At 41.8% G+C, this 10,798-nt stretch overlaps 1 protein-coding gene and 1 long non-coding RNA gene across 2 annotated transcripts in view; one reads left to right on the top strand and one right to left on the bottom strand.

Annotated features, from left to right (window-relative positions):
* The window catches only part of LOC103366498 (uncharacterized), a 24,735-nt gene extending 21,240 nt beyond the window's left edge, over positions 1-3,495 (bottom strand). The window contains exons 1-2 of the long non-coding RNA XR_520668.1: positions 3,485-3,495; positions 510-514 (exon numbers count right to left, since the gene is read on the bottom strand). This is a non-coding gene — a long non-coding RNA (uncharacterized LOC103366498). The remainder of the gene's footprint in view (positions 1-509; positions 515-3,484) is intronic.
* On the top strand, positions 794-2,187 carry tcap (titin-cap (telethonin)). The gene is made up of 2 exons (XM_008294243.1): positions 794-1,055; positions 1,140-2,187. Exons 1-2 carry the CDS (start codon positions 904-906, stop codon positions 1,528-1,530), a joined length of 543 nt encoding a protein of 180 aa, XP_008292465.1. The 5' UTR covers positions 794-903; the 3' UTR covers positions 1,531-2,187.
* Positions 3,496-10,798: the final 7,303 nt, after the last annotated feature.

Genomic DNA, 10,798 nt, shown 5'->3' with positions numbered 1-10,798 from the left:
TGATTTTTAAACATTTTAAATTCTTACTTTAGTCAAACAAAACAAAACAACAGCAAAGTTCAGTATAATCCTGTAACATTCAAAAACTGTAAAAGGCAGTTATTGTAAGTGCCCCAAACATACACTGTAAAAAAAAAAATAAAAATTTAACAGTTTTTAACAAGTTACTGTTTTTTTGTTTGTTTGTTTTTATAGATTTTCATAGAAAACATAGAAAAAACCCAAACATTTACACGTTGAAAAAAACAACAACAACAACAGCAAAAACCAGACCATAATGTCTTTATGCTGTTAGCAACGGTTAAGTTGTGTACATAGATAGATAGATAGATAGATAGATAGATAGATAGATAGATAGATAGATAGATAGATATGTGAACTTATTTTTTCCTGTGCTCCTTTGTTTGGACAACAGCTGCATCCTGCTTTCTTTCCACATTAGCGAAGGCCTCACTCGCAGCTTCGTCTTTATCAAAACCAAAATCTTATTAAGATTCCTCCCTTAAGACCAAACCTGTTGCCTACATGTTTGCATAATCTCCCCCCGCGGTCTGCGTGGTTCTTCTCCCCCCCCCCTCTGAAGTGGAAAGTGTTGGGCTGAGTGATTACAGAGGTTACTGGACGTACACTTTGAGAATCAGGGGATTTTCCTTCCTAATTACCCTAAACCCTCCTCCTCGGAGCCACTTCCAGCTGTCCGGGAACGAGACACGGAGGACTCGGTGTCGGATGTCGGCACTCGCTGATTGTAGAGTGACAACATGAAGCAGAAATAGCAGCGGAGCATCTATAAAAGTCTCCAGCTCCGGTGTAGATGGCACAGACGGAGGCAGAGCTTGAAGACAGAGCCAGCTGAAGCATCCCTTTCCCTGAGCGAACACCTGAGACCCACTTGGAGGCGAGATGATGCCTATTTGCACCACGATGGAGAAGCGTAACGGAGTGGTGGTGGGAGCCGAGCTGTCCTGCAGCGTCCGGGAGGAGAATAAGGCTCAGAGGGAGAGTTACAGCGCCGACTGGCACAGCGTCAGCCTCAAGACTCAACCTCAGGACAGGTAAGACCGACCACATATCCCAGTGATACACATGGGTTGACATCTACTTCCTCTTGGCTAAATATTCCGACTTCCCTCCCACAGACAGACCATGAACATGAACGACCACTCTCGCAGGGAGACTCTGACCCGGCAGTGGCAGGCCCGTCCCCTGATCCAGTCCTGCCCCTCCGGTGTCTTCAGAGTGGGCACCGTGGAGAGAGGGGTGAGGGAGCACCAGCTGCTGCCCAAGAGGATCACCCTCCCGCTGCCCATCTTCGTCCCCGCCGAGCTGGGCGCCCGGCTGGGTCGCGGGGCCCCCCACACCGAGCAGGACTTCCAGCCCTTCCCCACTCCGGACGGCATCTGCCCCAGCAAGAGGACCGTGGACGACATCACCCGAGACCTGCCTCCAGTCAAACCCACCCTCATGGAGTTCGCCAAAGCGCCCAAAGCCCTCGGTCGCTCCATGTCCCAGGAGGCCCAGAGGGGGTGAAAAAGAAAAGGACAGAAGAAGAAGCGGGGATGTTAGGGAGAGAGGATGACAGATGGGAAGGAAAGATCACAGATTATGATGAGATGTATATAGAAATAGTGACTGTTGGAGCTCTAAGAATGCCACTTTTTTATCTTTGTTGGTATCAGAAATGGTGAAGGTGCCGTTTCACCATATCCACAAATCACTGGTGCACCTTCACCAAAGCGCAAAATGTCCTTGTAAGGTAGACGAAAGTGCTCTTAAATGTGGCGACCGAGGGTAAACGAGGTCTGAGGGTAGCTAAGGATGGCAAGAGGAAGGTGAAAGGTGAAAACAGAGGGGTCGAGGGGGTCGGGAAACATGACGTGGAAACATCTCCGGGCCTCCAGAAGCTCCTGCCAGTCTGTGATCGGCGTGAAGGGAACAGAATGCGCTGGCAGGATCACACACCGCAGCTGTACATATAGTAAAATATGTGTGTGCGAGCTCTAATCAAAAAGGAAAAACCACTAAGCTGATTCTTTGACTGTGATCTTGTAATTATATCAGATAGAGGAGCAGATTCTGCACTAGCTGAGAGAATGTAAATGAATTTAAATCGTGTGCAATGATGCTGAAATGTTTTTTTTCTTTCCTAGATATTTATTATTTTTATTAATAAAAGTTAAACCAATCGTCGGCGGTTTTGTTTGACTTTCTCAAATGCAACACGTACATCGATGGGATTTTATTCACTGCACTGAAAACAAACGATGAAGATCTGGCAGCAAGGATGCCAAAAAAAAAAAAAGTTTAAAAACAGTGGCATATTTTAACATTTGTCATGGATATATGCTTTATCATTGTACTAAAAAAAACACAGAACACTTTGCTGGATCTAGAATTTGATATGGAGAATAACAGAGTTTGTTCTTAAAGGAGACGTGCACATTAAAGCAGCTTTTATAGTAAACAGACAGAAATTGATTTTAACTGGTCAGTATACATAGATGCACATATAACCCTGTTATGGGTTCCATACCGTATAAGCAGAGGCGGTTCTACTCAGGAGCCTATGGAGGCCGGTGCCCCTGTCCACTGGCCCCTGTGCTGACTGAGTAATAAACTTCATAACGGTGACATGTGCCGAAACCGAAACTAATGCAGCTCTGTGATCTATACCAGGGGTTCTCAAAGGCCCTGAGGGTGGGTAGCAGAATGGACTTGTTGTGCTCCATGCATAGTACCAGCCCATATCATTAGCTAGCTCAACACTGAAGCATAGTTATTTTTTGCACAGCAATGATGTTCACATGTTCACTCACATGTTATAGCTGCTACTATGACTGAGATGTTCTTCTGCTTACATGGAAATTAAAGCGTACAAGTCACACATGACAGCAACAATGTTCACTCACAAGTTAAATGTTGACTGATGCTTTCATCCTGTAGTAAGTTGTCATATGTAACATCATATCATGGTTGTCAGGCGGTTCTGTTCCTTTTTGTTGTGGTTTTGCCCGTGATTGGATACACCTATTAGTGTGTGCATGCTTTGTTATGTTTCAGTCACCTCCAGGGATAGTGGGGGTCGCCAGTATCAGGAACCGGTATTTTGGGGGTCGCGGGCTGAAAAGTTTGGGAACCCCTGTTCTATACGATGAAGTAGCACCCAAACTGTAGCCCGGCTTTGCTCTCTGTGCTGTCTCCTGGACATATACGGACTCACGGTTAATGTGCAATTGGAACATCAGTGTACTTGATGACGTCACCTCCGCGAGGACACCACATAATGCAGGACTGTTTTATTGGACCAGTGGTGAGTAAAGTATATAACAGTATCCACCCGTGCTGAGTATGGATGGTAAACTTATTGATAGAGATGTAAGAGGGTCAGTGGAGCAGCAGTGTTTGTGGGTTAAATATATATGTATTATTGTATTAGGAATATATAATATACATGTTTTATTATTATGTTTATTGTTATAATTACACAAAGTTACACCTCTCAGTTGTTGTGTGGAACCTTTGCTGGGGGTCCCTGTACCCCTACATACAATATGAGTTTTTCCCGCCTTACCGCTCCCCTTTTGTTCATGTGTTCTGAGAGCGAGGTCGTCCACCATTGCTGATGATCGACTCAGTGATCTTGGTGTCCTGAGTATAGAATCCAGAAGGACCAAGGCCTTGGATCTTTACATATTTCAGAACCAGTTTGCCAGACAGCACAACCGCCGTATCCTGTTGCTGTCGTGATAGTAGAGTTTGAATGGCAGGAAACCAAACCACTTATGTTTAAATGTTCCTTATGTTACACATTTCAACACTGGCCCTGATAACCTCATTGAATATCATTGTTGTCGTTTCTTAATGTGCCCCTGTGACTAAACCCTGGCCCCACCTTGGCCCCCCCAGTAAAATTTGTCAAGAACCACCAACCACTGCATATATCATCCCCAAACCTTTTTTAGGACTGTAAAAGTGTCTCCTCTGGCTGACCTCAGACCTCTTGACCCTCAGGCACTTCTTCAACAGCCGTCCTGAGCTACCAGAAGGTCACTCTACCAGCAAAAATAGTTCCACAGCAAAGACATATACATAAAATAAACACATAGATAATAAACGGTAACCTAAGTGAGAAAATGATTGATTAATGTTCACATGTTTGAAAACTGGGCTGCAAGGTGGCGCAGTTAGTAGCACTGTTGCCTCTCAGCAAGAAGGTCACCAGTTCACGTCCCAGTGAGGACACCCGGGATCTTTCTGCCTGGAGTTTGCATGTTCTCCCCGTGTAGCGTGGGTTCTCTCTGGGTTCTCCAGCTTCCTCCCAGTTTTCAAACATGTATAATAATAGGAAATATCTATGAAATAGTTCTATCTTTATTAGATTTATATCCTACTAAAAGTGTAGTTTTACAGTCACGCACTGAAAAGGAACATTTGTATAAATACAGATTTTTCATGTGAACATTTTGTACAATTTTGGCCTTATTTTACCAAATAAATTCGTACTTTCTTTCTGTAAATTAACTAGACTTTATCTAGGTATATTTTCAGTTAATTTAATAATAATAATAATAAGAATAATTTATGTTTTAATATTGTTATTATTGTTTTAAAACCATTTTCTTATCCTTAATACATTTGTTTTTCCTTTCAGTAATAAATGTCTGTGAAACAATGATGTTTTCTGCTGATTTAAATACAGTTAAAACACAATTTTATGGCTAAATTTTGATTTGTAAAATTACTTATTTTGATGTGGACATTACTTGTAGCTTGCATAAGTTAATCTTTTTTTTTTCCTGTGATTTTTACTAATTATCTGTAATTTAACAAAAAATAATAATAAAAATTAATCAGGAGAGGAGAGGCTTGGTGACACACTAAGAGTTTAGATAACAGAGAGGCAGACATGATAATAAAATAAACCCTGAGCAGTGGAGACTGTTTCCAGTGATTTGAACCAGGCAATAACAGCTGAGCTCAGCTGTGAGGACGATGTTATAACTCTACCAACACCGACCTGCAAGTTCATCACTGTATAATACAAAGTAATAGAAGGCTTTAATCTTTATTGCCTGAGGTTACTGGGCTGTCGGGAGGAGAAAGTGGGATATAACATATAACAGGCTTTTCTGTACAGAGGAATCTTTGGTGTGTCTTTGGTCCTTCAAGATGGTTTAGCCAAAATGATTTGTTTAACCAGTTTTGTTCATTCATTTTTACTCAAGTGCAATCATTTTACAGTCCACCCAATGTTCAGGAATAAGAGCAAATGGTATAGTTGTCTAGCAAATAAGACATCAGACAATCCTCTTACTGTAAATGGACTGATCTTTTCAACAGTCATGCATAAACACCCAACACAGACAGGCCAGGCAAATCTTTGCATATCAAAGAGAGACAACAGGATACAGCACACAGTGACAGATGACAGACTCAGGCCTCCTCAGCACATTTCTGCAGCGATGTTCTGCCACTAGTCAGACACTATTTTTTCAGCTGCTCTTTGTTTGAGGGGTTGTGCTGGGCTACTTTTGTGTTTAAAATACCCCACAGCGCTCTATTGTACTCTAGTCAGGTCACATACTTGTCCAGGTCGTAATTCTCACTTTGACTTTCTTTAGAAACTCTTGTGTGGTTTTGTGCTTTAGATGGTTCTCATGCTGGAATATTCCTCTTCTTCAAGCTTCTGCAGACTGGGAGTCATCTTGTCAGCCAGTATTGGTTATTAATTTATCTATAGATGTTATCTCACCAACACCATGCAGCCCCATATCATCACAATCCCACCTCTGGTCTTCACTGTCAGGACGATGCATTCACTGTGGTAGTCCTGATCAGGTTCACATCGAACATGCTGGACTCCATCTGAGCCCAATAGATGTATTTTGTTCTCATCTAACTAAAGAATGGGCTCCTAATGTTCATCTGACTTCTTTTCATGTTTGGAAAAGTTTCAGTTTGCACTTTAGACCTGAGAAGGTCTTTGTTTTGGACACTGCCCACAGAGGTTATGAACTCTCCTCCACACTTTGCTTTCCATTGATTACCCCTGTGCCAACTCTAAAGCAACTGTCATCTGTTTTTTCAGCACTGGATTGTGCAAATAGTTCTCTGTCAGTGACGTTATTTTAGGAGGACGACCACTGCAGCTCTGATCAGTGGTGCTATGGCTCCTTCTATACCTCCTGATTACTGCTGCATCTGGTTTTTAGTTGATCTTCCTGTATCCTTTTCCATCTTTGTGAAATCTTATAATCAGATTTTTTTTAGTTAATCTGCCAATTATTTTCCATGTGGAACCATGATGCAGACATGCGTAGTTCTGCTGTTCACAGCTCATTTTAGAACCACGTTCATATAGTTAGGCTGATTAGAAGTTTGTGATCAAAGCTGATTTCACTTTTGGTGCATTGAGTTTCTACTTTGAGGCCTGCATTTTCAATATTGTCTTTCTTAGGTATTTGTTTATGATTGTTTACAAGAGTAAATACTCTACTGTAGAAATTAGGAGATCAGAATCAGAATCCTTTTTATTGTCATCATGCATAAGCTTGCATAAGGAACAACGAAGCTACTGTCGAAAGTCTCGGCTGCAGCAAAAAGAAAACGACATAAATGGGCTCGAGAACGTATAAACACAAACATACTCAAATATAAATGTAAGCATTCTTTAAAAAAAACAAAAAAAAACAAAAACAGTGCCGTGCCCAGGCTGTCTTTGAAAGATTACACAAGATACACCTTTTTGAATCATTTGACATCTCGGTGATATTGCACAGGTGTGGACTCACTTCTGTTCTCTGCTGTAGTACAGCAACCACAGTTTGACTCTAAACAAGCATATGATGTGATAATTACTGAAAAAAGAACAAACCGAGGAAGATAAATGAATGGGAACGTTTAAAGGAACAAGATAAATCTGCCATAAATAACTGTGTCCCCCCTGAACCCCACTTCACCTTTTCACATCCTTCATTTATCTTTCATGTTGCACCTCCTGCATTAGCACAGAACACACTGTTCCCCTGTTATTGTGCAGAGCTGAAGTGGGGACACTCATCTCCACTCACGCTCTCAATCTACAGTTTACTAAACCAAACTTATCAGTTATTACTTCTGCCATTAGCTGCCCTCCCTCTAATGAAAATTCCTCCTCTGGAAATATTTGTCCCTTTAACCCTTCTGACTCATTGTTCCCTTCGCTCTCTCTCGTCACTCTCACTCGCCTCCCTGTGATAGGCGATGTGCGTGGTTTGATATTAATAGCTGGGTAAACATTGGCATTGCCCTGGAGACAGTGGAGAGACAGCCGTACCGTCACGTTCTTCACATTTGAGCTCTTAATCCTGGTGTTTTATCAGAGATTTGGGCGTGCTGCCTTCGCTCCCTATCTTTAAAATTACCCTCCCACCTGCTGCTAAAACACTGCGCTCCCCGCCCCGCGCTGCCACAGTACAATCCAGTTATAAAACTCCAACTGAACCTTCAAACGCCGGAAACTATTTCCAGTGGATGCCAAGGAATGTGGGTATTGCTATGGCGTGGTGTTGTCACAGACAAATCACATAAATTGACTCTGAAATTCTTTCCTATCCCTCAGCTGTCTGAGCTGCATGGTGTTTACTGCACTTAACCGCTGCATACAAGTCAATGTAAAGCTGGAGAACTGGGTCACACTGATAACCTTTCCCAAAGTGAGGAAAACACTTTTTTCATGCACTTTTTCTACCAGTTTTTTTTGCTGATCTGTCATCACCTGCAGGCAATGACAGTAAAAATGAGGTCAGATAGTGCTGCACAGCTGTAGATCTGAGTGTCGTCACACTCCTGCCATGTACGTTACATACCAACAGAGGTATGTAATGTAAGGACATACAGCACTGTGGTGTGCCGGGTCAATGTGAACACTTGTCACTGCATAAAGGCATCTTACTTGTGATCTCTGTGCCATTCTACCTATAACATCTGCTGCTGCTGCTCCCTACTGGATAATCCGGGTAATGTACGGTGTCTTTAAACCTATTGGAAGTTTTAAAACATTGGATTGTGGTCAATATTTGTTTGTTTTGTTTCCCCCAAGAATTTACTAAAAGATTTGCATTTCGAAGTGAAAACAGATTTCTACTGATTGCACAAGTGTTCACCCACTTAAAAGTGACTGAAGTCAACACGGGTGCAGCCAGTCGGTGCTAGAAGTCACAGTTAGGGAAATGGAGATCATCTGAGTGCAGTGAATGTGTCGCAGTGATTGTAGTATAGAGGCTCCTGTATCTGGAAGGTCCAGTCACTGGTGAATCAGTACTACTGGATAGAACTAAACCACCAAGACAGAAGAACACTGCGAGCAACTCTGTTAAAGAAAAATAAAATAAAAAGGTTATTGAAAAGTCATGGGATGATACAAGAATATTTCCATGTACATCCTCAAAAACTTAGTGGATGAGATTGGAGAGACTGTCCATACAGTAACTGTTGTCTGTTCTTCACCAGTCAAAGCTTTATGGGAGAGTGACAAAGTGAAAGACACTGTTGACCAAAACTTATATTAAATCTGGACTAGAGTTCACCAGAAGACATGTGGGAGACTCTGAAGTCAACTGATGAGTTCAAAATAGAGCTTTTTGAACATCATAGTAAACGATATGTTTGGTGGATGCACATCATCACAAACACGCCATCCCCATTGTGAAGCACGGTGGTGGCAGCATCATGATGTCTGGATGTTTCTCAACAGCAGGCCCTGGACGTCTTGTAAAAGTGGAGGGTAAAATAAATGCAGCAAAGTATAGAGAAATACTGGAGGACAACCTGATGCAATCTGCAAGAGAACTGTGACCTGGGAGAAGATTTGTTTTTGTTGGAGAAAACTGTCTTGATGATGAAAGATGAGATGAGATTCAGTTCAGTCTCAATCAATCAATTTAATTACACATTGAATATTGCATTACAGAGCTCTGGGTCAAACTCTCCCCAGCATCAGACAGAGCAAGACCACTCCTGTTGCCTCTGACCCTTCTTTTTACTACTAAGTCACATGATGCATGGTCAGGTCGTAAAACAACTGATTGGGGCCCATCTTCATCACACTGAATAGTTGCATCCTTATATGGACTTCTTTTCCTCCGTCTTTTTCTCCGTCTGTTGCTTGTCCTGTGAAACCATCTAAGGAAAAGACCCAGGCAACTTCTTCAAAAGGAGACATTTCATGACTATGTGCATATATGTAACTTCTTTTATATTTTAAGGACTATACTTCACACATGATTTAATATATTTATACACAACATTTTCCATCAAGACAATGAGCCGAAGCAAACAGCTGAAGATACACAGAAATGGTTTAAAGACAACAAGGTGAATGTTCTGGAGTCCAGACTTCAATACAACTGAGAATTTGTGGCTGGACTTAGACATAACTTTCCATTCATGATCAGCTGCAACTTGACAAAGTCAGAAAAGCTTTGTGAGGAAGAATGAGGTGAAATTGCAGCATCCAGATGTTCAGGCTGATGGAGACCCATCTACAAAGACTCAATGCAATAATCCATCCATTCATTATCTATACACCACTTATTCCTCACTAGGAGCCTATCCCAGCCTCAATGCAATAATGTTTTGCATTTTATATTTTTGAACAACTGACATTATTATTTGTAGAAATCTGTTTTACATTGTCAAGGAAGAATCTTTTTTGGGGGCCATTTTTTGTTTAAAAAAGCCAGACTAAAGTGGGTAAATACTTTTTATAGGTACTGTGGGTTGGACAAAGTTGCGATGTAAAAATGCTATCAACATGAGAAAATATGTACACATAAAATCACGCGAAAATGGCAAACATACATGTAGACCCATGGTCTTTTATGGAAGCTTCCTAAACTGAAGATGTTTTTTCCATACTGGTGTCCCATCAGAAGTCATATTCGGTATCTGCATTCATCATCACTCTTTATCCTCCTCTGCTTCTGCCTCAGCAACACTGTTGTTCTCTATTAAAACAACAAAAGACAAAACATTGTGCAGATCTTAAGCATGCGTTAGTTCATCTCTTCAGACATTCACCGGCACCATATTCACGAGCAGAACCCGCCCTCGCTGTGATGCTCGTTGCCGTCGCCTCTTTGTCACGCTGTCTGAAGGCCTCTATGTCGTCACAGCAGACCGTGTTAATTGGCTGTCGGCTGGGTGTTGCTGTGTGATAGTTTTACCTGCTGCAGACTTCTGCAGTCCCAGCGGCCCTCGGCGGGGCAACGAGGAGGGACAGCAGGCCTCAATTAATATGCAGCAGTACACCGAGCCTCCTGGATGGTTCTGGCTACCTGGTGTGAATGAGCAATGATCAAAAGTAAAATAACAACAAAAAAGAGTGCATGCACGCGTGATCTGACACAGAATTTAGAGTCTTATTGGATGTATGGGTTTAAAAAAAGGAATTGCAGACTCAAAATTGCCATTCCTTTGCCTATTGTAGAGATTTAAAAGAGCCAGACAAACACACACTAATGAAACTGGAGGAACCGAAAAACTCAACAACACATTTAGCAGCGCAAGATGATGCAACTTTGGGTGGAAGTGCAAAATGTGGCCGCCATTCTGAAAAATAACTATAATTATGTTAGAAAAGTGACAGTTTATTAGCATGCTTTTATCCCGAGTTTGATCCACATTAGTACTGAAAAGCTTTCAGTATTTACCTTCCTTTGATTCTGCTGTTGTCAGTAATTTCAAGTGAACAGTAATTATGTTACATTTAATTGCTTCAAAATTAGCGCAGCACTAAATCTGGCTGATACTGATCTGA

Source organism: Stegastes partitus, unplaced genomic scaffold (assembly GCF_000690725.1).
Source record: "Stegastes partitus isolate 25-593 unplaced genomic scaffold, Stegastes_partitus-1.0.2 Scaffold950, whole genome shotgun sequence".
NCBI lineage: Eukaryota > Metazoa > Chordata > Actinopteri > Pomacentridae > Stegastes > Stegastes partitus.
Note: the sequence above shows the minus strand (reverse complement) of the source record. Positions and strands in the feature narration are given on the sequence as shown.

Excerpts from the sequence above, each read along its gene's own strand:
- tcap (XM_008294243.1), top strand. The coding sequence starts at position 904 with ATGATGCCTATTTGCACCACGATGGAGAAGCGTAACGGAGTGGTGGTG. Across the intron at positions 1,056-1,139 it reads AAGACTCAACCTCAGGACAG|ACAGACCATGAACATGAACG; the intron begins GTAAGACCGACC and ends TCCCTCCCACAG.